Source organism: Wyeomyia smithii, chromosome 2 (genome assembly GCF_029784165.1).
Source record: "Wyeomyia smithii strain HCP4-BCI-WySm-NY-G18 chromosome 2, ASM2978416v1, whole genome shotgun sequence".
NCBI lineage: Eukaryota > Metazoa > Arthropoda > Insecta > Diptera > Culicidae > Wyeomyia > Wyeomyia smithii.
The window spans coordinates 225,244,758-225,272,449 of record NC_073695.1 but is presented as its reverse complement, the minus strand read 5'-3'; the positions used below and the strand labels follow the sequence as shown (position 1 = coordinate 225,272,449).

The 27,692-nt window shown below is 38.5% G+C and overlaps 2 protein-coding genes across 4 annotated transcripts; one reads left to right on the top strand and one right to left on the bottom strand.

The window, feature by feature from the left end:
- Nucleotides 1–1,940: 1,940 nt before the first annotated feature.
- LOC129720438 (general odorant-binding protein 45-like) lies at nt 1,941–2,942 on the top strand. Its single transcript, XM_055671921.1, has one exon. The coding sequence runs from the start codon at nt 1,941–1,943 to the stop codon at nt 2,940–2,942; it is 1,002 nt and encodes a 333-aa protein (XP_055527896.1).
- A 209-nt stretch (nt 2,943–3,151) lies between these two features.
- On the bottom strand, nt 3,152–27,027 carry LOC129723442 (synaptotagmin-12). 3 transcript variants are annotated; one of them, XM_055677671.1, is made up of 8 exons: nt 26,266–27,027; nt 16,433–16,628; nt 16,154–16,372; nt 16,013–16,093; nt 15,576–15,951; nt 15,328–15,518; nt 5,858–6,094; nt 3,152–5,799 (listed from the first exon to the last, which is right to left on the bottom strand). In XM_055677671.1, exons 2-8 carry the CDS (start codon nt 16,604–16,606, stop codon nt 5,515–5,517), a joined length of 1,563 nt encoding a protein of 520 aa, XP_055533646.1. In that variant the 5' UTR covers nt 16,607–16,628; nt 26,266–27,027; the 3' UTR covers nt 3,152–5,514. The 3 variants fall into 3 exon arrangements, with proteins under 3 accessions (XP_055533646.1, XP_055533648.1, XP_055533647.1); XM_055677673.1 differs by having other exon boundaries at nt 16,154–16,369; XM_055677672.1 differs by lacking the exon at nt 26,266–27,027 and adding an exon at nt 25,622–25,644.
- Nucleotides 27,028–27,692: the final 665 nt, after the last annotated feature.

Below are 27,692 nucleotides of genomic sequence, written 5' to 3'. Positions count from 1 at the left end.
GCTATGAAAAGAAACTTATTCCGAAGACTACATAACCTCTCTTACTTATCTCAGAGATGGCTGAACCGAATTCCACAAAATTAGTGTCAAATGAAAGGTCTAGCTGCCTCAGAAGACCCTATTGAATTTTGCTGTAATCGGACTTTAACTTCGTCTGTAATGTATCGAAATGTGAAAATCACGAAACTCCATTATCTTAGAAACTACACAACCGATTTGAACAATATTGATATCAGATGAACGGGCTAGTTAAGGATTGACTGATTAATTATGATTGAACACTTGATTTCAAAGTTTGACTGCTGTATACGTTCCCTTTTCATTTGATTATAATCGAACTTAAGAAACCATTATGTATTAAATTGATAAAACAACGAAAGTCTATTATCTCAAGAATTACACGACTTATTTGAACATAACTAGTGTCATACGAACGAATCTCTCAAACTTACACATAACAAACTTCATAACAATTTGATATGTGGTTCAAAAGTTTTGAAAAGAAAAGAAATTCAAAGACTATTTTAAACTATACCTGCTTTGATCAATATATATATATATATATATATATATATATATATATATATATATATATATATATATATATATATATATATATATATACATGATTTAAAAGTGGTATCGTACAATTTGAATGTTCCCGGTATCGCTCGTGAATAAATTGTTCGAAATTAAGAGTCATTTCCTTTATTTCGCTATTCCTTAAGCACTAACATTACGTCAAATTTCATATTTTATACTTCAATTACAACATCAATATCATAGAATCCAAAGAGTGAATATACCTTTGGGGTCCCAGTTTAATTTTCTATCTTCATTACTACATTTACTCCTTAAAATTAAAATTATATATATATATATATATATATATATATATATATATATATATATATATATATATATATATATATATATATATATATATATATATATATATATATATATATATATATATATATATATATATATATATATATTTCTAAGTTTTTAGTGTTTTATCTTTTTTTACTCATCACTATCGTCTTGTTTGACGTTGGTAGGGTAGGGAACATATTCTAGGCAGCTTTAGAAACCGCCTGTGTATTCAGACGAAATACTCGAAATGTGTTGGGTGAAATTAAAGCAGTAGTATGTTCATCTGTTCTCTATCGTTTTCTCTGTCAGAACTTGTTTTCAGATTGTGAAACTAAGTTAGCAAACTTTAACAATCATCAATTAAAGTTACCAATCGAGGGACACTATTCCAATCACCCCGAACCTATTTTAAGCAGTTTCCATCTGTTTTGCAGGCGTCTTTTTTTCAGCACCCGAAGTGGTCGATTTGTTTCGAATGGTGATTTCTGTGTGATTTCTTTGTGATTAACGGTATTTCTAATATTCGTAAGACAGCTAGACATTCAAAGTTTTCGTTTCCGTAATTGAAATTGTCGATATTGATCAAAACCTAGGAGTTAAAGGCCTGCTTTCTTCGACTGATTAAAATAGGCGCCACTGCTTAAGCCGTTCTCTACCCTATAACGTATTCCAAATTCATGTTTTGCATGCTAAAACGGGAAAATATCAATTTAGATCATTTTAAGCCAGTAGCAAGTTGCTCAACCCATCCATTTTTGTTTGTTCTATTATATTCTATTATGTATTATTTTACTGCAATTTGGCTGCAGTTGAGATTGATTTATGATACCAAAATAATATTGAAAAACATGCAGTGAATGAAAACACCAGCAGCATGTGGTATTAACGACTCCTTATCGTATATACGTGGTGTCCGTCGAATTTGGCACCGAAAACATACAAATTGCCCACGTGCTGAACATTATAACATAACTGAGCCATAAGCGATGCCCTGAATATAAATATCATTAACTTTTTTGCACTTGCAACAGTAGTGTTGACTCATCATTCAATTACCTGTAGCAATGCAGTTACCAACTGTTCTACTAATTGCGACCGTTGCGACGGTCGTTTCGGGACAATATTATCGCTTGGCAGCACCGCTGAAGGTGGAACAATCGTATTTTGCATATCAGCTGAAAAGCTTCCGGCAAGCGCTAGATGAATGCGCAGATTATCTAGTGATACCTCTAGAAGTTGTTGATCGCCTGGTAGCGCAAAGTTTTGTCACCAATGAACCGGAGCTGAAATGCTTGGTTCGATGCGCAGGATTTAATCTAGGTTGGTGGAACGACACGGTAGGAGTTCAAAGTCCAGTGATGGAAGCCTTCTTCCAACCAGCTGCTGGCGACACCTGTTATGCCGGTCGCACTCGTGAGTGCCTAGATTCTAGAATTGCCGTTTGCAACGATGATTGCTCCCGAGCCTACGAAACTTTCCTCTGCTTCTTCCAACAATACGGAAAGCTGAGATGCACCAGTGAATACGTTCCGCTTCCAACGCTCGACGCCGTGCAAGCTGCCGTTGAGTGCATCAACATTCTGCAAATTCCCAACGAATTGCTAGAACAATACAGCCGGGGGCTGTTCCCGGAATGCCAAGAAACCAAGTGTTTGTTCCGCTGCCAGTATCTGGCCGAGGGATTGTACGACACCAGGCAAGGATTTAACCTGCGCCGGCTGTACGCCCGCGAACACGAACATCCCGACCTGGAGCTGCTGAGCGAAAGCACCAAAGCCTGCACGGAGTTAGCTCTGCTGGACAACTGCGACGAATGTACTCGCTTTTATCGGGCTCACCAGTGCTTCGATCGGTGTGGCGTTCCAGATCATACGACGGCCATTCTGGTGCAGGCGGCGTGGGTTGCTCTGGAGCAGAAGTCCTGCCATCGGTTGAATCCGTTCTACCTCTTCCCGCCGTACGCTCCGCTGCAGCCGTATGTCCCACTGCAGCAGTACGTTCCTCGCTACCTCCATCCGTTTTCGCATGCCAGAGGCTGCAGCACCTGTGCGTTGCAGAAGAAGTAGGGTGTAACGATGAGTGCTTGGAGTACTCTTACCGTTGTTGACATTTTTATAAGTATACATCATAAAGAAAAAAAATATCATCTGTTGAATATTCACTAGTTTTTATTGTTGCATCGCGATAACTTGTCACCTTTCGAAGCAAAGAAACTAAATGCTTTCGGATTGCTTATCGTCATAATTTTAATTAAAGTTCAAAACACATTCTACAATAAATGGCTGGATAAAATATATTTCTTATCAGTGCGTTACAGTTAGCTTTGCTGTAAGATTGACAAACATTTCTATCTGGTAAATATAACGCATTTAATGGTTAGAACAGTCTCTTCTATTTGTTGCCTGTATTTAATTTGAATAAAAACGTATAAAATTATAGGTTGCGTGCGATTTATTAACTACAGCAAGTGTACCAGATTTGACACTGCCCTAAATCCCAATTGCAGCGCTATTATGTGAAAATGTATGACTCATGCCAAAAATGATACACATCTCAAGCCATAGCTGGTGCGTTTTCTCAATCATTTTACAACTTGTGTGGCTTTTTGGTGGATAAAATAAAAAATATAAATCGTTCCAATATTTACGAAGGAAACTTATACTAAAAGCTAATATTTATTTTATTTTGTTGTCTTGATTAAGTGTTGGCTGACGTATGTTATATTCATTTCGGAAAAATATTTCAGCAAACTATCGTAAATTCAGTGTTTATTATATAAAAATATATATATCTGTATTTTATCATACGTTATGCATGGTAACAAAATGCGTACATCCAAAACAGAACTGTCATATTGTTGGTATTTGGCCCACTATCTATTCTTCTATTACCCTCATTAGAACACCCATTTTTTCTTTTGTTTTATTTTATAAAAAATGGGATCTTTGGGTAACTTTTATCAGTGTTTCAAAAAAAAAAAGCTTTAAAATATTTAATTCAAAACTAAATGTCTATCTCAACTCAAAATCTATTCCAGAATTCAAACAAAAAAATGTCAAGCAATAAGTGTACAAATAATTATAAAATGCAAAATAAACTCTTCAAGACAAAATGGTTGTTTTTATCAGTCTTTATTTACCATCGAAAGCAATTCAGTTATTATAATGCCCGCTTCAACTAGTTTATACTCGGCAAGAGATTATTTAAAACTGAACGAGGATGTTTTAGTATTGGCAACCAGCTCTTTTAACAAATGTTTATGAAAATATCTCCAACTGCTTGACTGCACGAAAATATTAACAAAAGTCCCTGACAAAAGTAAAAGGTCTTATTAGATTAGTTAGATTAGTAGAAAAAATGGTATGTTTATCTAATGCCATTGGGATATATGATATTGGGACTATCATCAGGACAAAATTTGAAGAATGTTTTCTCCAAGAAAAAGTGTAGCTTAACCTCAATAACCTCTATTTATTATTAAGTTTGTAATTGTTGATTTTTCAGCTATTGAATGGGTGTTTGTAAATCCTACTGGAACAGATTTCGAAAATTGGATTTGTTTTTGCAATAAGTTTATGAAAGTGCCTTTGTAGCCTTTTTTTATGTTTTTGAAAAATTGGTTTTGTGCTTCGTAGGAAAAACGCGGAAAGATGAATTTTAAATAACAATATGCTTAAAATATCAAAGACAGAATTAAAATTGGGAAATTTCCAATTATATAATGCTACTTGTTTCGAAATAATTCAAATGTCATCGATAACCAAACCAAAATAATGGTTTCTGATATTTCAGGTAATATTATCGAAAGAAAATCGCACACTTTACCCAAATCAATGAAAAGCAAATTCTCGCTAGCATGTTTCCCAGTTTTCAATTAGTGGGTTAAAGAGCAGACAAAATACCCAAATCTCTAGTTTTACTAGTAGCAGTTACTCTTCCTAGTTACATGAGGCTAGTTGCCTAAAAAATACTTCTAGAAGCGCCTAATAGTCTGATCACAAGAAAGCCCTCACATACACCTTAATTATCTATGATGTGTGTTGCAGGTTGTCGTGAACGATTGACTTGGACTATTATTTTATACTTAAAACAAATGCAGAAATGAAAACATTTGTTTTACATATGACGATTAGTGTGGCACAATTATTTCATAGCTATTACTTGTATATGAATAAGCTCTGATGATTTGAACATTATTTTCTACTATATGTTAGCTGTTTATTAAAAATTAAACAAACACAACACAAGTTTTTTGCATATAAAATGAATGAAATGAAATGAAGAATACTGGTTTTACTACCAGCAATGAGTTGAACAAGTACTAGATAAATATTCCAGTTGATTGTATCGTACATAAACTCTATAGTTTCTAACGACATTTTTTTCTGGACTTCAACTGCCTTACCGAAGCAAAGGATCTATACTGATGGAAATTTTACAAAGCTGTGTAGCATATAATACTTAAATATATTATACTCTGATTTTTTTCTTCTGTTTATAGGAAAGGGTAATAAGTGTGCCACTGATTGAAACCTTGGCTGGAAGGTGCCAATCACACAAACAGTTTCTCGTAAAAACGGTTAAAATTGCTCCGTAGAGTCAGACTAGTTACGATGGACACCGGCTCTCGTGTTTCGCTTATCTCAGCACGTGCCACATGGCAATAGGTTTACGATTGTTCTGCATCAGATCCTGCCAATGCAGCAAACCAGTTCCCGTCTCTCGCAGACCAATCGCACAACCAGGCTCCTGCTGTTCGCCCTCGTTGGAAGTCACGTACAGTTCCACTCCGGAGTCCTGCATCTGGGACGCCGGTATATCGAACGTGAACGCTTCGTTCCAGATCGGATTCGCCGGATCCGTTGCTCGGATGGCACTCGTTTTGCGCTTTTTGATGCGTTTCTCGTTGATCATTAAATAGAGCTGCAAAATAAATCATCATTTTAATCAATGGTAAACTATATGATTGCACGAAACGTACCTTGACAAACGGCTCATGAACAACGTTCAAATTCTTGGCCTTCATCACAACCAGCGTTAGCCGTTCGGCTTGCGGTAAATAGCTTAAAGAAATCAGCAGCTCCGGAGGCTCCTCGACGAATTTCCTCAACGCAATCATGTCTCCCCATATTTCACATCCCGATAGATCCAGTGTGTTGAGTAGGAAGCGTATTTCACCAATCACTTCGTCTCGGGAAAACCGGTCGTAGTCCAATAGCTGGAAAAAATCGAATCAAAATAATCAAAGTGTGTTTTATACGCACTAAGCAACATTCTTGATGTTGAATAGAATTTTCCAGCAAAAGAAAAGTGGAAAAGTGCGGCATTGACATATATTATTTAAAGCGTAATTTTCGATTACACCGTTGCGTGTAGAAAATGATTGTTTTTATATGCATTGTCATAGCCGTCTGTTCGGTGAAGGGTGGGATGGGATTCCTAGAAGAAAGTAGTAGGTACATAGAGTGAACGGGGTTCAAACCACCTTAAAAGCGAATATTTTTCAATCATTGATGTTTCAGGCTTTTTCGAACCAGCTTTATTCTGGGTCATATTTCGAACATATGGCGGAACGTTGTCCGGTATGAGAATTTCGATTAATATCCAATTTTCATGTACCTCTACCTACATTAAAAGAGAGTGGTTCGCGCTATCCCATGGATATTGTAATGTTCCTAAGCTTTATAAGAAACAAATGTTGGCTTAACTATTCACCGTTGACCTTTTAACTCTAATTTAACATTAATCGAGATTTACTCCAACCCTTGTCCCGCCCATATATATAAATATCAGTTATATTAACATAGTTTACAATTTTACGATTGAGGCCAAACGGTATTGAAGCCAAAAATGGCCGATTTAGAGCCACCACTTCGAATTTTTAGAAGCACAAGACTCGGAAATAGATAATGCGGTCTCTGTGAAAACGCTGTTTTATGTTTGCTGTGGTGAAGCAAACATAAAATAGGGGTTCCGCAGGGAACGCATCATCTATTTTCGAGTCTTGTACTTCTTAAAATTCTAAGTGGTGACTCGAAATCGATTGTTTTTGGCTTAAAGCCATGAAGCAAGACTATGAGGAGTGTCGAAATTTTGTTTACTTCTTTGCTGTGCTTCAAAAAACAGACAAATCTGTGAAGAGAATCGGAGAGTAGTAGAAGAAATTGCTTACTTCCTGCCTATGTATAACAAAAATGACAGAAAGTGTCCTAGAGTTATGTGCGGAGGCTGTTATCTGACTGTGTACCGAAAGTCTAAATGTAAGTGGAATGTGATCTACTCTTTGTCAACGTTTTTCGATTAAAAGAGAACAGTAAATGACCGCAAAAATCATAATTTTCATTGTCATGTCATGTCATGTTGTCATGTCTACATCTATAATATTCACTCGGTCGGTTAACAATAAACAGCAGTCACTCACTCAAACAGGTCTGGCTGCCAGTAAGTCTGAGGCTTCCTCACTAACATCGGTAACAAGTGAAGGAAAGAATCGAGTTGAATCGTTGGATGATCTCCTGTATCAGTCGAAGGCGACGTGTCTCAACCTATTGATATTGTTAGCGAAGTTCCTCAAGGATCTGTTCTTGGACCTATATTGTGCGCAATGTATTCAATGATCTACCTTCTGTCCTGCGGTAATGTCATATACATATGCTGTCTACGCCAATCAAGAAGAGCGCCTTTCATGTTGAGGCAAGATGTTAAACTCAAATTGTTTAAGTCATTGATACTGTCGCATTTTTCTTATGGAACCGAGTTCCTATTGAATGCATATGCTAGATCTAAAGATCGATTAAGGATAACATTAAATTGTTGTATTCGGTACGTGTATAACTAGTCGCGTTTCTCAAGGGTTTCCCGTCTTTAAAAAATTTGCTGGGTGTTTCTTTTTATGATTTTCTAGAACTGTGCGTCTGTTTATGTTTATACAAGATATCTAGGCTTTTGTTTCCTATGTCCCCATTCGAAAAACTGCAACCATCTCGTAACTTGAGGAATAGAAATTATGTTATACCGCGATGTAACACAGCATATTATAGAAACACCACAGACTAACAGACATAACACCTCGAACAAATCTTCAATAAAATCATCGTTCGGATGATTTCAGTACTTTACGTTGGTAGCACTAGCACCATCTGCTGCCGTGTTCGCGCTGCGTCGTATATTTCGACATCAGCGCTAGCGTTACTGCATGTGTCAAAAAGGGAACCACAAAATATGTATGAGATTGCATGACAGCGCCCCAGACGGTGTTGTCGCGCGATGACTGTTATTCGATTGGAAATTTGAAATGATCGTTTTTGGTGGCGATGGAGCTAGGTTCCAGTGTTACGTCTGTTAGTCTGTGGAAACACATTCTTTGTAAGGGGCATTGCAACTTGCTCCCACCAGAAATAAAAAACAATAGTACAATACGTGCATTTCGGCGTGATTGTGTAGCCTACTTCAACAGGGTGATCTGCAAAAGTTGAAACTAACGTAGTTGTAGCACAGACTAACAGACGTAACACTGGAACCTAGCTCCATCGCCGCAAAAAACGTTCATTTCAAAATTTCAATCGAATAACAGCCATCGCGCGAAAACGTCGTCTGGGGCGCTGTCATGCAATCTCATACATATTTTGTAGTTCCCCATTTGACACATGCAGTAACGCTGGCGCTGATGTCAAAATACATGACGCAGCGCGAACACGACAGCAGATGGTGCTAGTGTTACTAACGTGAAGTAATGCAATCATCCAAACGATGATTTTATTGAAAATTTGTTCGAAGTGTTATGTCTGTTAGTCTGTGGTAGTAGTTTATAAGTTAATTGAGAACAACCCAATTAAAACAAGCTAAATTGCAGTATTTTATAAGGTACTAGCTGAAACCGGCAAACTTTGTTTTGTGTTATTAATAATGAATGTGATAATTTTGAATGATGAAATTATAAACAATATGCCGTCTATGTTTTATATCTGACAACAGCTAGCGTTCTATACAGATTGTTTTTTTTTTTTTTTTGTTATACTTGCCAAATAAATCAAGAACAGATCAGCTAGTTACAAAAAATAAATCATCCCGCTTATTCTTTTCTTTTTATTTAACTAATTGAAGAAACATTTAAGGCATGGGATTGAATAATTGGGATTTGCTTAAAGTCTGCAAATACATGACGAATCGGGTATTGATTCTATTCAAACTCAAAAAGCAAATCTTTACTTAAATATATTATTGGTTTTTAAATGCTTTACGTCAAATCTTGTCTTAATACATAATTTTGATTGGTTTGAGTTTCCAAGCATGATTCGTTGGATAGTTGCTTATTTCTTCGTGATTATTCTTACAATCTAATGATTTATTCATACAATATATTAATTTTCACGAATTTCGATTTGAAAGATAAAATTCGAATCGTCGACATCTTTGTTTTTCGCCGCCAGGATTGCACGTGCACTCTGTCCTGGTTCACATCCCAGCAAACAAATTGGTTCATATAACTCGCGCTCCACTCTGTTAAGTGAACCCTTATTTGGTAAAAAATGACCATATTAGATGCATGAAATGCGCCTATGTGTACAAATCTGGAAGCCATATAGGTACATTGTAAAAAAAATTGGTTATGATTTTGTATAATTTCGCATGCTCTCTTGAATGGCCTCATTTGAAACTTTGTATTGCATTGTATGCGACTTAGAGGAATGACGCACTTTACAATTTTATATGCCACGTTAAATGGCTTTGTATATAACCTAATATTGCGTTTTATAGGATCTAAATTTTATACGATATAAACAAATTTAATGTTGTATCTTATGTAATATCAAACTTGACATGCACATTTGAGCGACTAAGAATTCACATCCTTATACGACTTCTGGTTCGCTGGGATGGTTCTAATATATACAAAGAAACATTTGCAGTGAGTTTCCCTTTCGTCGACTACGCGGCAGAAATATTGCGGGAATGAAATAATTCAAACGAAAGCCTAAACTGGTACTTCTTCGTAGTCAATCGCCAACAATTGTTTCGAGAAAATTTTTCTAGTCATTCAACTTTGTATCAATATCCTTATATCACTAACTTTTGTCTACTTATTTATTTATTTTTTTTGGCACTCCGTCATAGCATAGCCTGATTAACAAAGTTTCTCCAATTCACTCGGTTGTTAGCTGCTGCTCTCCAATCCCTGGGACACCGTGTACTCTCCGCCAGATCTCGCTCCACCTGGTCTACCCATCTTGCTCGCTGCGCCCCTTCTCGTCTTCTTCCTTCCGGATTCGAGGCAAACACCATCTTCGCAGGGTAGTTATCCGGCATTCTTGCAACGAGCCCTGCGCAGCGTATCCGTCCAGCTTTGGCCACCTTTTGAATACTGGGTTGGCCGTAGAGTTGCGCGAGCTCATGGTTCATCCTTCGCCTTCATATTCCGTTCTCCTACACGCCGCCAAAGATCGCCCTTAGTACCCGTCGTTCGAAAACTCCGAGCACTCGCAGGTCCTTCTCGAGCATTGTCCACGTTTCATGCCCGTAGAGAACAACCGGTCTTATAAGCGTTTTGTACAGGTTACACTTCGTACGGGGGCTTAGTCTGTTCGACCGCAATTGCTTGTGCAGCCCATAGTAGGCACGACATTCGCTGATAACGCCTGCGGATCTCACGGCTGGTATCATTGTCCTCGGTTAGGGGCCATCCACATACCACGTGGACAGCTTTGGAGGCGCGGGGGGGGGGGGGGGGGGTAATGTCCACGGTCCATACATTTTTTTTAGAATTTATATTGGCAGTTGTCCACGGAGGGGGAGGGGGGGGTCAAAATCGTTAAAAATCGTGGTATGTGGATGGTCCCTTACCAATGAGCCAAGATAGACAAACTCGTCGACTACCTCGAATTCATCGCCGTCGATCGTAATGCTACTTCCTAAACGATGTCGGTCGGCTTCGGTTCCGCCGACTAGCATATACTTCGTTTTAGACGTATTTATCTGCAACCAAATCCTCGCTGCTTCGCGTTTTAGTCTGGTGTACTGTTCTGCCACCGCCGCAGTGGTTCTGCCGACAATGTCCATGTCATCAGCGAAGCAAACGAATTGACTGGATTTGTTGAAAATCGTACCCCGCGTGTTGATGTCCGCTCGATTCATTACACCCTGTAGCGCAATATTGAATAGCAAGCAGGAGACCCGAAGCCCCCTGCGGGATTCAAATGGACCCGACAATCCACCCGAAATCCGCACACAGCACTGTGTCCCATCCACCGTAGCCTTTATCAGTCTAATAAGCTTCCCCGGAAAGCCGTTTTCGTCCATGACCTTCCATAGCTCTTTTCGGTTGATAGTGTCATACGCGGCTTCAAAGTCGATGAATAGGTGGTGTGTGGGGGTTCTGTATTCACGGTATTTCTGGAGGATCTGCCGTATGATAAAGATTTGGTCCGTCGTAGACCGTCCTTCCACGAAACCGGCCTGATAACTTCCCACATATCTGTTGGCTAGGGGTAAGGGACGACGGAAAATGATTTGCGACAGCACTTTGTAGGCGGCATTCAGGACGGTGATCGCATGATAGTTCCCACAGTCCAATTTGTCGCCTTTCTTAAAGATAGGGCAGATAACCCCATCCTTCCACTCCTCCGGTAGCTGTTCTGTATCCCAAATTCTTGCAATGAGCCGGTGCAAACAGGTGGCCAGCTTCTCCGGGCCCATCTTAATCAGCTCCGCTCCGAGGCCATCTTTCCCAACCAATTTATTGTTTTTCTGCTGCTTTATGGCATCCTTAACTTCGCCTATCGTTGGGGCTGGCACGTCTTCTACATTTGTTGCACCGGCGGGATCGCTTTCTCCGCCGCCATGGTCTCCTGTCTGGGCGCCATTCGAAGTGTCGAAGTGCTGCTTCCACCTTTCGGTCACCTCACGATCGTTCGTCAGAATACTACCATCTTTATCCCGGCACATTTCGGCTCGCGGCACAAAGCCTCTGCGGGATGCGTTGAGCTTCTGATAAAACTTTCGCGTTTCCTGAGAATGATGCAGCTGTTCTAGCTCTGCCAACTCCTCCTCCTCCAGGCGGCGCTTTTCCTCCCGGAAGATTTGGGTTCGCTGCATCTTCTTCTGGCTATGTCTTTCCACGTTCTGACGAGTGGCACTGCCCATCTTCGCCGCCCGCGCAGCAACTTTTGTCTACTACTAATAAAATAACTCTGAAAATAATATGGTGGCTCTAAAAAGATTCAAAATGGCATCTGGGGTCAATTTTTGGCTTCTGTGCATTGTCCCGGTTACAGGAAAACCCATTTTGGAATTCGGTCATTTTTAGTTATTTTCTAGAGAGCGGAAGTCGTTATATTGGATTTTATAAATGGCATGTGGAGGCCGCTGGATATCGTTCTGGTTCCAGAAATAGTCATAGTGGGTGGTATTTGGCCATTTTGGTTTGTTTCCAGAACCCGGAAATCGCCATCTTGGAATTCAAAACTTTCTCTCGGTTCAATATTTGGCTTCTGTTGATCATCTCAATCATTTTGGGCTGTTTTCAGGATATTTGTTTAATCCCCCTCCCACCCTTCCAGAGCAGGGAGAAAAAAATGTACTCTAAAATTCTCATATTCCAAATTTGCCTGATTGGTTCCAATATTATGTAGAAATTTGTGTTTCATTCGTATGGGAGCCATCCTCTCCCATGGGAGCCATCCTCTTTACAACTACCACATAAATATTTATTGCTCCCTAAAAACCTCCACATGTCAAATTTCGTTCCATTTGCTCGATTACCTCTCGAGCTAAGCAGAAACTTGTGTTTCATTTGTATGGAAGCCTCCCTTCCAGAAGAGGAAGGGATGTCAAACCAGCATAGGAATATTTCTTGCTTCCAAAAACTTTCACATGTTAAATGTGTGTCCTCCTTTTTTAGAGGAGGAAGGGTTGTCGTAACGTCATAGAAATATTTTCCGTTCCAGAAAATTTCTACGTGCCAAGTTTGGTTCCATTTGCTTGAGTTATGCAGAAACTATTGTTTTATTTGTATCGGACCCCTTCCTTCAAGAGGATGGAGGGTTGGCAAACCACTCTTGTGTTATGCAGAACTTTGTGTTTTATTTGTATGGGGGCCCCCTTCCAGAGAGGGAAGGAATCTTAAACCAACACAATAACCTTTCCCGGCCTTGAAACCCCTACATTGAAATTTCGACGCCGATCAGCTGACCCGTTCTTATATTTAATCCTGACATACGAACAACATATATATGAGAAAAAAAGAGAAGAGATTTTTTCGAAAGAATTGGACCACTGTGACCATTGTTTTGATCGTTACGCTACAAGTTTGCAAATGAATAATAATAATAATAATAGAAAGTTGATATAATCCACGTGTTCATTTTTTTTTCTTAATCCACGTATTGTAGTGGCGCTTTTTACCTCGACTAAGTTGGCAAAGCAAATCTTAGTTAGTTAAAATTCTCAGGTTAAAACAAATTGTTCACTACTGAAATTATCAGTGAATTTTTTCAGAGTATATATTTTTAAGTCGAGAAATCTAGTTATTACAACTCGGTCCTAGACAGCATACAACTTTTCAATTTTACCTATCTCACCACCTATCAGTTGCACACATAGGCGGGTTTTAAGTACAATCCTTGAGACAGAATGGTCAAAGACTCACAAACGAAAAGCGATTGTAAATCGTAGAAATTTATTACCAAAATTCGTGCTCTGTGAATAAAGTGTTTCGCCTCTTACGGACATTTTATGGTCGTCATAAACGATCCGTGATACATGACTTTCATATTTTTTCTATGGTTTTCGAATCATGGAATGATGTGAGCATTCATAGTTATGTAGGTACTGTTGGCTCTGGTGGAAGCGCTTTTTTGGTGAAGTACAAAGGCAGGAGATTATTAAAAAAAAATATCCATAATCAATAGTAAAACCCGTTTCATGTTGGCGAAATTTTTATTATTAATGTACGGTTAAAAGGTCCATTAAATTGGTTTGAAAAATATCATTGTTATTAAGAACAAATAACGTAAAGAGCCAATGTTACTCCCTTCAGAACTCCAGTACCTATATTCACCTAGAACTTGTTCCTTTATCATAAGTGACGTATCGAGTTCTTGTACTTTTAAACTCGCGTCAATAATTATTTCACTACAGGTATTCACAAAAATATTTTGTTCAATTTTTTAACGGTTTTTTTGCGACAAAATTCATCTCAACAGCTTGGTGCACCTAAATTCATCTTATCTCTCTCATTTGTCCAATTTACCGTCGAATTTTCACAAATTTCTGAAAGTAAATCAATTTGCTTCTCTATTTTCTTGAGTGGCTGAAGGTTTGACGTTGAAGATATGGTAAAATTTGACGATAAATTGATCGAAAAGGCGTGATGAGATGAATATAGGTACTGAGATGAATATAGGAGCGGTTACCCTACATATTTTCGAACAAGTTTGACAGAAGTGCATGATTATATACGAGAGACTTTTTCGAACATGTGTGTTACCTAGCTCAGCACCAACATTTCTGTATGAGAAATATATATTTTAAAGACAATTTTCTTTAAAATACGTACTTAACGAAAATGCAATTCTTCTGTGATTCCTCTAAATTCCGCATGCCATATCATGTGAACTGAGTACAACAATCAATAAGTGATCATCTTAATTTTAAACTAAATTACCTCAGTACCTGCCTTGCATTATTGAACGAATAATATAAAATGTGATTTTATGCTTTCAACTCATAAAAATTGTGTGTGTTATTTTTGATTCTAAATTTTCGTAATCTATCTAAAATGCAAGTCCTCGAAAAAATAAAATGAAAAATGAATTCTTTACCTAATCACTAGATTGCGTTGAGATTAGGCACTGCAATTTTATTATGATGTCCGAAGTACCCCCCGAACGGAAATCCTGCGCTATGCGCACCGTCAAACAATTCCTTTGAACCTCTACTAGGTACTGCAGCAGTACTCAAATGCTCAAGTTTGTCTTCTCCTAGTGACTGTCAACCGTATTTCATGTTATGAGTGTTTTTCATGGATGACATAAATGGTGGCCAGATTTTTCTTTCCTTTTGACATCGAGTAAAATGAGAAGGTATAAGAGATTTTCCGCTGCAATCTAAAACGTTCCGTGTCCCAGCGAAGTTTATGGGTTTAACTTGGAACCATTCGTTAATTGGAATCAAAATACAGAAACTCGCGAGAGAGAAAAAAACTGACTGAAAAGAATTTTCTAGCGTGATAATTCTTTTACCTTTTCATGTTTGGGATTACATTTGGGGATGAGCTCAAATTGCTTTAGTGCCCGCCAGGGTGGAACAGAGTGTAGGCAAAAAAGCAAAAAGCTGCTTCGTAATTGCATTATTTGCCAAGAATTTCCAAGACGAATCTACTGTCAACGTTTTAAATTTACATTTTTTAAACATCAAGGAAATGGATAAGTCCCCAAAGTATCATGTTAAACTAACCTGCATGACGAAGTTCGACTTGACTAGATTTTTCGGCTTCAGCGAAAGAGAAAACTGCTGATCAAAGTACGGATGCGTTTCTGTCCGATGGATAGCGGTTTTCAGGGAACGATTCGTTTCGTCGGTGTCCAAAAACATTCTCACATAAGGATCTCGAAAGCCATCCTTCGATAATGATGCTAATTCTTGAGCTGTAAAATTTTACAATCATAATTAAACGTAATCATGAATCGCCTAGCAAAATATACCTTCTATCAAATGAACCATCAAATCTTCCCTATCACCGTCATATTTCAATCGGAGGTGAAATCTGCCCAACACGGAATTAATATCGTTAGCAGCCATTATAACGGGAACCCGTCTTCGCGGGAAACGGCTGCTATCGGATTTAATCGACCCGCAAGGACTGTCTGGGGCTACATAATCTCCCGATCGTGGTAGAGTTGCGTTCGATACTGTACTAAGTCTTTTCTTGGGCGAATTGACGGCTTTTGCACTGACACTCGACACCGAAGTGACACTTCCTCTAGGGACTTTTGAACGCACCACGTCGCATTCACTCTGGTACAATGGAAGTTTTCCTTCTAAACTGAACGTTCTCATTCTGTTAGGTGAGCGAGATTTCTGCGGACAAAGTACTCGTCATTTGAATGAGTTTATAATTTTAAATACGACTAAGGATTACCTGCATTACATAGTTATCGGAAATAGTTGATCGAGTCTCTGGATTAGCGTTGGATCCCACCTTGGGCGATTCTCGGCAGCTCTGAAATTAGAATCAGCATATTATCTACTCGCAGTAATCACGTCGAATTCTATTTCAAACCGATGCTCTCGAGTGCACACTTTCCATGCTGTTGTTTCTGGAAGCCGACGTGGGCGGCTTCTGGCGCCCCGAGTACACTTTTTTCTGATCCAAGTTAGGCTGCAGTGGGCTTGAGCTGACGTCTATCGGTGAACCGTTGCCTTCGATCCCCATCGCAGCCGGTACGATATCCGACGCTGGTTGCACCGGATGCGATCCGCTAATAACGCTGCACTCCTGCTGCAGGAAGAAATTAACTTTATTGTTTAGCCGAACGGAAAAAACATCATTACGTGCTACCCGTAAATTAATCTTCCGGGCCGCCTTGCGCTCCTCCAGTCGATCCAGCTCGGCCCACTCTTTGCCCTTGCGCCGGACGACATAGTACCGGTACATAACGATGGTGACGGCAACCAGCAGAGCAAGGCCTGTTCCAGCAGCCGCCCCCAGGACGGCAGAACTTACGAATACCATTGTGAGATTTGGAAAAGACTATCTATAATAGATATAAAATTAAAATAGAGAGATTGCAGAGTTAGTTAAATGCCAGTCTATCAATATTTGTCGGGAGTTTGTTTTCTTTATTTCTACCAAAACTTTTGAATGCTTGTTCAAGACTTGAACAAATTCACAATTTTACTTAGGCAGGTTTTCTGCAGCTATATTTTAGTATCATTAATACCTACTACGAAGAGGAAAAAGCAAAACGTTGAATGAAATTCTTTTTATTCTTCACAAAAGTTACCCTTACTGCAAAACCTATCGAACGATGTCGGGAGACACCGATTTGAATGAAAATCTACACACGTTTTTAAAATTTGAAATATGCAAAAAAAATGTTGAAACTTGTTTTCATTTTTTATTGGAAAACTTGAAATTAAAAAAAATCCTGGATGGAGAAATGTCAGCAGTTTTTTGAAGTTCGTAAACGTTTGTTAAAGTTGAATAGGTAACTTAATTCGAAAGAAATCGTACTCTGATTCTGATTATTCTATAACATGAATACTAGTGGTCATTTCTAATTATGAGACCTGCCACTGTGCTTCGGTTTATTGAAATTCACCGTTCACTGATACAGTCGACTATATTGTTATCAATATATTATTTCATCACGAGAAAAAAATTAAACTGGCACGAGTCTGATTACAATTTGTTCCGCTTTCCCAATTGTGAGCCGAGCACGATTGCAATCATCATTTCCGCAAAATGCAACAGCTTTGATGGTTTGGAACAGAGAATGATTCGAGCCTAGAAACATAACAAGCTGAAATATAATATGGTATCCTAGTGGTGGTTTTGATTGTCGACATTGTTTACATTCGCTTGGGTTATTGTGCTCAGTGTTGATTTGTTTACCATCTCACTGTAATGAACAAGATTCTCAATTAGGTGAACGACTTTGTCAATCCTTCTACACTCTAGGCAATTCATTCGAAACCGTCAAACTAATTTGCATACTTAAGAAAAATAAAGAGCATTTTATAATCAGAAACGCCGGGTATCACCTCTTAGAATAGATTTCCTCAGTAAGAGTAGCTTCCTCCTACGCTCAAAGCAGAAAAGGCCACTTTTTTGTGGCACCAATTAGTGGATTTGGTATTTATGTACCATTTAATCAAACAAACAAACCCCTTGTTTTGGAAAGCTGAAAAAAAACAAAAACAGTTACGCTCGTCATCTCCTCTATTTCGGGAGTTTCATTCAAGAGCTTTGGCTACATCCTACAATTAGGTTATCTTTTTCATCATATCTACCAAAGCGCTGGCACGGGGTAGAATATTTCAAGAGGATTTTGCAAATGCTGTGAACAAACATTGCGAAAAGTTTTGTAGCATCGAAACCACTTGAGAATTAGCTATGAACTCGCTTTCAAGAGCATGTTGAAGCATGACCGCCGAAACTTTCCATCCGGAATTCGCTATGCTAAAACTGTTACAAAAAGCATTTTAAAGAAAATAACCAATTATAAACGTATGAAAAATTCCATATCTTGTTAATTTACTACAAGTGTATTGAAAAATTTCACCCTATTATCCACCACTCTTTTTTATCGAGTAAAAGCACAATTGGATAGAATCAAATTTTGTACCGATGCAGTAATTTGTACGTGACGGGACCGGTCGATACCCGATACCTGTGCATAAATTGTTCGCTTTGATCTTCTCTAATTTGCAATCTCAATGATCCCATAAACTTTGCTGGACATCAAACCTGCCAATGAAATTGTATTAATATAAATGTCAATAGCAGAGCAATCAATTTTCCCTTTCGTTAGCTTTCGTTAAAGAACGAAACAGAATTCTCTTAGAGACTGAAAGGGTAGTAGCGTTATGATTTCTTGTGAACTTGTGTGGATTCGAACTCACTTCAACTAAAGTTTTCGGAATTGTTAATTCGGATCTTACCTCGAACAGCTTTGTAGCTTTACAACGAGTCAAACAACCAACCAGAAAAATGTTTTTTTTTTGCTCACAGTGCCACTACCAGTAATTGAATTTTTGATGCAGTATAAAGTTGTTATCAAAAAACTGTAGTAATACGTATTTTGACCTTTATTTATCCGGCGAATTAACAATGTTGACTTCTGCATTATGTTCGCTAAATATTTCAAATACTTCTCTGAAAGAACATACCAATATTGCTAAAAGTGGCATAGTGCTTCACTACCCGACATCAAGTATATCCTCAATCGTATCTAATGATAACGACCTGTAATTGCCGTAGTTAATCATTCATTGACCAACAAAACTCCTGTTGGGACAAATTGAACCCGTTCCTAGTGGTGATAGTTAGCTACAACAGATGAGAAAAGTTTTCTCCTTATTTCTTTCGCTAATATATTTTCGTATACGATTACACTTGCCAACTAACGCTAGAATTGTGATTCAAGCTTCAGCGAAGGAAGTTGTCTATTTATGTTTCACTTACATTTTTGAGAACATTATCAACTGTTCTTAAGAATAGAATTGAAAACATTGTCGATGTAAGTACCAGCAAGGAATAGTAACGAACCAAAACCGAAAATTTAATTTAACTTGCCCAGAATATAATTAAACTTTCCTTGCATGCAGTAGAACTATGTAACAATTGCAACCTCGCTCAGAATGCTATAGCGTGCAGCAGCCAATTGTATGCAAAGTTTAATAGTCTAGACTGGGGAAACGAAAAATATTCTCACTTCAATACATACCCAAGTTGGCTCTATTTCCAACTTTACCAGGCAAGCTAACTAGTTCTACTTTTTTCAACACTGCATCAGTGGAACTGCTAATGACTTTGCATTAGATTGATTTTTTTTATTGGTGTTATTGCTTTTATATAGCAATCTCATACACTTGATTGGGGTTAATCAATTTGATGGTGTGGATCGATAAATTTCAGTAAAAATTCTTTTTCAACTCTCTCTTCATTAAAATAACTGGTAACCTTAGAAAGCGAGAATACAACGCGAGTGGCAGGAAAATAATAACTAGGTACTTCCATTGAATGATTTTGAGGCGCTGAAAATTGCCATTCGTGTTTTACAATACAAACCCTCCCAGCTGGTCTCGTGGTACGGAGCTGGCCTTACAAGCCATTCGTCGTAGGTTCGAGGCTCGGCTCGGGAGAGACTGATAGTGTCAGCATGATCGTAACGCTAGCCCCGCAATTGTCTCGCAATTAGCTGTAGCTACAGCATTTTAGCAGCTACTTCACCTCCAACACAATTTTCATTGTATGGCGGACGATGGATTCGACCTGCCGCGTATTGGAACCCGGCACTAGATGAGTTTACTTTGATTTTACCTGAGACTGAGAGCTTCGCCTGATATTTGGCCCTTATTTGTGTTTAACAAGGCTCTACATTTCATGTATTACAATGGATAGCATCACAATTTTAGGCATTTTGGTTGTCGTTTAGCTAATCTTTCAATCGACTGTTGTAAGAATGAAGGAAATCCGTAGGAAACTGACTGATTTTAATGCATTTGAAAGTAAACAGTTTTCTTGACGCTCTCGATGGTTTGATTTTCATTTTGTACCCCTCTTTCGTAGAACATAATTCTCGTCAAAAAATAAATAGTATTTTATTTATTAGTCTCTACATCCAGCCATTTTCTTAAAAAAACCAATCTATTTATTTTTAATGCAAAAAGCTTACTATTTTACCGAAGATTAGAAGTGAAAAACTTGCGGTAATTTTTCACTAACAGATTTTTTGTTTTGTTTTGAAAGTACAAACTAGTCTTTGATAATTTATTTCTTGTTATTTGATCGGATGAGAGAAATTCTAGGTAAATACATTTATTTTTGACGTTAACTAACGTCTATAGCGAAGTTAGACGCCTGAATTTGAAAATCTAGTTATTCAACCAGGGAAAACCCAGGAAAAGTGGTCAGGCTTTGAGCGCTTATATATCAGTCATTTCTTTTCAGAATTTCGAGGTTTTGGCATCAACCGATCAGAAATTTTTTTACGGTTAAATGTATGTAACAAAAATACCCTATTGTTTGAGATACACTATTGAAAAGTTGATAGTTGATTGTCTAAATCATACCGAGCAACCAACCACCGCCTCTCTTCACAAGCACAGTCGACACTAACGGATACAACCGATCTGACTTTGTAAACGATTTGTTGTTGTTGTTGTTGCTGTTGCTGTTGTTGTTGTTGTTGTTGTTGTTGTTGTTGTTGTTGTTGCTGTTGTTGTTGTTGTTGTTGTTGTTGTTGTTGTTGTTGTTGTTGTTGTTGTTGTTTACTCGGGGCCGCTTTCTGTTCCAGAGACAAACTGGAAAGAACTTGTAATAAAGGCGGAGTCTTACAGGTACAAGACTCCGTCTTTATTTCAAGTTTCTTCCTGTCTCTGGTTCGTAATGCGAATACACAAAATATTAATTTCATTTCATGTTGGCAGCCGACGGAGCCGGACCGATAGAGCTCTCGCACACGCAGCATCATACCTAACACGTACAGTGTGTTTTGGAAAACAATCGAATTCTTCTTTTTCGTATTATACATATGCAGTTATTCTATACGTGGCGCATGAAGGCAGATAGCAGGCTAGCGATAGTATAACATCACGGTGTTGCGTGTTACTGTGCAGAGGAATTTAACACGCGCTTTGTTCATTCCATGACTGTACCGATACCACTCGAACGTTGGATGCTGATCGTGACGGAGAAAGAAAAACCGGGTTTAAATTTCTAGCTGATCGCGCTGGGCGCGTTGATACTTAAGCACCTGTCTATTTGGCGGCTGTTATGGAGTTTTCGGAAGCTGAAGAATTGGTGGAAATGGCAGGCAATTCTACTAAAGAAAACGGGAGAACTAGAATCATCGGCGAATGGTTATCCGAAAAACTGATAATTGAACAAACTTGCCAGTGTTGTTACTGTTGTGAAATATAATAGCACCTTTTGCTGCTCTACAATTATGTAATTGATGTAGTCAAGATTTTTCATCATATGTAACAGACGGAAAACCGCAAATTTCAGCATTTGCAAGCCAAGAAAAATTTAACATTGCCGCAAGAACGTGTTGGTGGCCCTGAGAAGGACTGGTTGTAATTTATACTTGTTCTCGTGCTGGATGGTAGCAGATAACAAAAATGCAGCACTTACGCTATTGCGTCTCAAAACAAAACGTTTATAGTCCGACATCACAGCAAAATTTCCACCTTCATACTCATGTCTACCATATGCAATATCAAACACGCAACAATCTGCTTCTATTCGACACGGGGATTCGAACATTTCAGTCTTCCAAGCCGCGCAACACGACACAATACATGTTATTTCGTTGCCTTTATGAGAGCTTTATCGGTCCGGCTCGACAGAATGTCCACAAGAAATCATTTTTGTACATCCGTGTAACGAAAGTGAGAAAATCTGTAGGAACTGAACTGAAGGTGAGGCTTATCGGAAGATCGCTCAACAAATCTGATGAATGTGATGTATTTTTCGTTCATTAGTATTACGACACACGAAATTAAATTTTTCGAACGTTGTAGAATGGTATGACTGAAAAAAATTAAGTCACACCTATTTTCCCAGTTATATCATTCCACAACGTTCGAAAAATTTGTTATGTCAGAGCGAATATCGCGCACTATCTGACCATGATGCATTTATGCGATAATTGAATGAAAATCGCAATTGCAGCAATGTATTTGGAAGAGCATAATGAATGGTTATTACTAAACTGCAACTGTGGTTTAATGCTGCTGATAATGCACAGCAGTGTGATGTTTATTACGATTTGTTGATACTGCGATTCAATCCGATTTCTAACAGAAGAGTTTGGCACGTTCTGCTCACGGTGCTGAGGCTGTTTTAGAAAATTCACAACACTTTATTAGCAAGGATGTAACGTCTTGAAGAAGACGGTTATAGTTTGACATGATAGCAGAATTTCGACCGCTTCACACCATTAAATTGATTAACCCTAATCGAGTGTATTTCCAAAGCTATTTCAAAAAATTTATTGACATAAGACAGGCTGTCGTATTTCTACGTTAACTTGCGGTCGTATATTATAAACAACCTGTCCCACTTTTTTTAAATACATGAAGTTATATGCTGGGCTGGAGCTAACCCAGTATGAGCTTTATCGATTTAATGTCAAACAATTTTTAAATTTGAAATTTTCGCTTGAATCGTTCTGGTCTCCAATTTCAGATAGTTTCGTTGAGTTTGCTTTTTGCTTAGATAGGAAAATTTTACCCAATTCGCTAAATTAAATGATTTTCTTGGTAGTGCAGCTACGAACAAAGGTTTGATTCGAATATGTATGGGATGACAGCGATTAAATAAGAGAGATCCATTCTTTTAGTATATATTATTATTTATAATGTTTTAACGTCTCAGCATTCAGAAATGCACTGTTAGATAAAATTGCAGCAAATACTGGAGTTGCGATTCCCTCTACTATTTGTTTTAATGGAATATAAGAATACCGTAGTTCAACGTCATGCGCTCGTGTCATGAATACCACCCTCCTACTATTTTCCCTATATTCAATCATTTAGACACAAAAATATCCTTTTTTAAAGACCTCATGTCACCAGTGGGACGGTTTCAGCGAGAATTGCTCCATTGTGATGCAATAGTGCGTGTTTAAGTGTTGTTATTCGTTGCCTTGAAAAACCGTCAATCCTCCCCAACTCGGAAATTCATGTCCATGAAAATAGTTTAAAAAAACGGCGTTGGAAAGTCTCATGATATATGGAACCGATGAAAGCTTTTCCGGTTAGGATTCGGATGAAGAAACTGACGCCGGAACTGCTTCAGTTGGTTCATCCGACAACAAATGTAAAAATTATCAAAATCCGTTCGAGGTTCGAGCATCACCTTCGCAAATATCTTGGAACGATTCACTGGATTCTGATGGAAGTTTTTTTCCATACTGAAGATTGTTCGGATAGATCCGAACGGATAGAAGCGAACCAAGAAAATAATTCCAAAAAGAGGAGGCGCAAGTCACATGCCATAAAGGCAATCGACTGTAATAAATATCGACTAGAGTGCGCGAACTATATCGGGAGGATGACAGGAATCAGATCCACGATCGATTCTGGAACTTAAACGCCGCGTGTCAAAGATCAATTAATTTTAAAGGAAGCTAAGAAGCGGAGGAAGCACAGATTCCACTTAATGGCCGATGAAATCGAATCTTTGGAGGTATGCCGGAAGTTCAATAAACAGTCATATCAAACTTCTCTTCTCCACTCTCCATCCAATTTACTATCAATTATTTTTTCTCTAGGACTGACTTGGGGTTACTTTTCATAATGGAACAATTTGACTTGGTATTAATTTCCACTTTTGTTGATCAAACCACTATTCTTTCTCGGTACATCTAAAAATACACTCAAAGATTGGCTAAAATCCGATACTAACTCAAAATTGACAAAATTACAGATGGGACTAACTTGCGGTTACCGGCAGTAAGGCTTGAGAAAATCGGCGAATTGAGATACTAGCAAGCAGAATACGGGTTACTTTACTGGGGAACATTCTGTGCAAATGAAATAAGCAAGTAACGGTGACAGCAGCAAATTTCAAATGCTAATAACTTCAAAATATCTGTGAGGAATATTTTGAGGAAAAAAACAAAATATACCGGATTTTGATGATGTGCTTAGTTTTTTTTTTTCTAAGTTATATAAAGGGTAAGTTTCAAGGTTCAATATCCTCACATATTTTCATGCATTTTGCGCATTTTCAATGCAAACTAAGTTATTGTATGCATTTTAAATGTTTTTGACGGTACAAACGTCCACGATAAATTTTTTAATTAGTATGTATGTTACCACTCATATATGTTGGAACCTTGCCTTTGAGTTGAAACAGAAAAGTTTGAAGCCAAATTCTAACCGACAAGTATTTTTAACGCAGCAGTCATTTTTTTTAATTATATACGCAAATAAAGTTGACAAACCCGTGTGCAATTTGGCTAATGTGCGTACTTTGAGGATTATATCGTGCTCGGTTTGTGATTAAATTGGCTTTAAACAATTTGAAACAGTATGGAAGTACAGGTGAGGATGAGAAGGGCGACGACACCTCTTAGGACCATTTTATGTGTAATTTGAATAATTACGATGGTAGCAATAACAATAATATTATCAACTCATGATGAACTCAATCCAAATCCAAAAATAAATCTAAATCTTCTCGGCAATATCCTATTCTAACGCAAGAGCCAAGTAGCATGTCTAAGAATGTGAATGTTCATTTGAACTTTATCATAGTATTGACATTAGTTTTGCGGCCCGTCGGAGCAAATGGTCTCCACAAAAAGCAAAGCTCAATTCAAGAACCTTACGATCGCACACCTGACGCCCGTAATCACCAGGCCACAAGACCAGCTAGAACGTTTGACGAAACAATATACAGTAATAACACACTTGGTTGGTGTACATGTGGGTTACACTCAAAATTTTCGAATTAATAAATAAATGCTTATTTATCTATATTTTGCATCTACTCAGTATTCACTTTCAAATTAATTTTCATAATTTTACCTGGGCTGTCATTAAGTTTTTTACCCTGTTTTTTATTTAAAACTTTTCGTTACAGTTATCTAAATGTATTTTATTAGACGTAACAACTGAATATATTTTGCTTGAAATTGAATAAAGTTTCATGAAACAATTATTATTCAAATACACCAAGATAAACATGTTAGCAATTTAGTGTCATTTCAAAAACTTTTTCCAACATTATCAAACTGAACTGAATTGTTAACGCTTCACAAGAAAAGATGTATTACGATATAGTTCATCATGGGAAACACATTGGGTAATCCCAAAATTAATTCGGTAGCCAATACCCTAAATATGATTTTCTTTATCGCATCACCCTGAAAAGCAAACTGTATGATTGTGGCAGACACTTATAGTAATCACGTACGACAACTAGTTCACAGCTGACAACTTCCCAGGGCTTATTATTATCAATGTTTTTGCATAGAAAAAAAAACTTTTAAATCTCACATAACTAACTTACTGGTTGACCGAACCGTGCTCGAACTTTTGAACAAACATCCACTTACACACACTGAAACTTTGAAAAACCAGTTACTTGAACCAAGCGTTCGTTCCATAAACTGTGGCGAAGTAAAATAATCAAACCTTATCGTTTATTGGACGACCATCTCCCCTTGTTTTTGCCAAAGGGCGCGCATACAACGTGGGTGTAATTCAACACATTCCGATGATTTGGTTCGGTTAGGATGTATAGCATCACGTTTCCTTCGTACGCTGCGCGTCGTCGTCACTTGCACGTAGCGCTTCAGCCGGAGAGCTTTGGTGATAATAACTTTTCCGGAGTTTATCCCTTCCCGCCGGTACTAAGTTTGTTATCGCGCAAGTTGTGCCTGTTGTGAGGTGTGTCGTTCTGCCTGCCTGCCTACCGCCAAGGGGTTCCGGCCCACTATCGCCAGTGGAAAAATTCACAATTTGTTATTCACGCGCCACTAGGCTACAATATGGTATAGGCTGAACGCTAAATTGTATGCAAATTTTTTTTTTTGCCCCAGTGTAGAAGACAGCACGGTTACGGTTAACGAATAATGTCCATCTTCATTAAAGAATAGAGTGCATTTATCGGAAGAGGGATTTGTCAATTTAAGTGATTAAGATTTCACTCACCTAGAAGCTGATGTCGTCTTCCACTGTGGCAATTTCTGCTAGGCTGTCGGTGCAAACGTTCCAGCTGCGATGCTCGGTGTCAAACAAACGGTATTGAACGACACCTTATTGACCCAACCGTTCTCTAGGACTTGCACTTTTCTTTTGTTCAATTCACAGCAATGAGAGCCAATCAGTACATAAAAGGATAAGACCTAAACAAACAATGGCGAACAACGAGTAAACAGCTGTTCAATGAGGAAAAATAGTTCTCTCCTTCTTCACTGCCTGTCTTTCTCTGTGCACTTATATAACCGCTTACTGTAGCTGGACCACACCAGATACAGCAAAAACAAATCACCACAGCAAAAAGGATAATCAGTTCACTACTTTGGCTTAATTTTTTAAAAACTCTCTATATACCACAACACTACTAGCATCTACCTGAAGCTCTACCACCCACGGATGAATGTTTATAGTGCCACTCCAGGCATCAAACGTTAAGATCTCCAGCAAGCAGCTGGGATTGCTTCGAAATCACTATACGACTATAAGTGGCTTCCTTCGTTTGCAATGTTAGTTGAATATCACGTCGACCGACGTCACGAGTCATAGCATCGCTCACCCCGGGTCACCGAGATTGCCAGAAAGGATTCAGGACAGCAGGACTGGTGCGGGCGTTCAAAAGAGATTTCCTGCAGCACCCTCTGGGAGAAAAGGAAGCTTCAGAATACGTACCACCTCTACGGACAGCTCCGTGTGTACTGATTCACGCCGGTGGAGCTAAACATGGCAAATGCTGCGATATACCCCCGTGAAGACGCTTGTGCCGCTTCGGCGTAAATCGGGCCATAAACATAAATCCGACATCGGGCCGAACGGCGACCGAACGAAGTACATGACGTCCGCCTGTCTGCCCCCAAACAGATGATCCGCTGACACAGGAGGCACGAAAAACCGGTTTCAAAACATAGTGCTCCCGGTTGAAAAGGCGCAACACGATACAAGTCCGGGTGGGAAGGGAATCTTGCGCGGGAATAATGAATGAAAATCTCTTGGACTGCGGCGGTTGGGTTGCGTTCTGCTTCGTTTTTTTTTTTGTTCCAGCAAAGCTCTCATTCGTTTGTGGGAGGAAATACAGTTTCCACGCGCTATCATTCAATTCAATGGAGACGCAGCATGTTCCACTGTGACCATTAGTGAAAGCTTAGTCGGGCGTGAAAAATGAGGCTCCAAGCTCGAACAAGTCTAGGTAGGTTGATGCGGAATTCAATTTGCAGCTGATTTTTATTACGTACTGCCAGTACTTGCCAACAACGACTGGAAATTGGACGCTTCGCGGTAGGAAATGTCGACGGAAATGAGATTTAAATATGTTCATCTCCGCTATGGTTGGTATTAACTGTAAAGGATGCAGAAAAGGTAGAGGTGTAATAAATTTCATTTTT

What these genes read in the sequence shown, in the direction of transcription:
- LOC129720438 (XM_055671921.1), top strand. Translation starts at nt 1,941, where the DNA reads ATGCAGTTACCAACTGTTCTACTAATTGCGACCGTTGCGACGGTCGTT.
- LOC129723442 (XM_055677671.1), bottom strand. Translation starts at nt 16,606, where the DNA reads ATGGTATTCGTAAGTTCTGCCGTCCTGGGGGCGGCTGCTGGAACAGGC. An exon ending in CCCGGAAGATTAATTTACGG is followed by an intron (nt 16,373 to 16,432) that starts GTAGCACGTAAT and finishes TTCTTCCTGCAG; the next exon opens with CAGGAGTGCAGCGTTATTAG. An exon ending in GTGTGCACTCGAGAGCATCG is followed by an intron (nt 16,094 to 16,153) that starts GTTTGAAATAGA and finishes TTCTAATTTCAG; the next exon opens with AGCTGCCGAGAATCGCCCAA.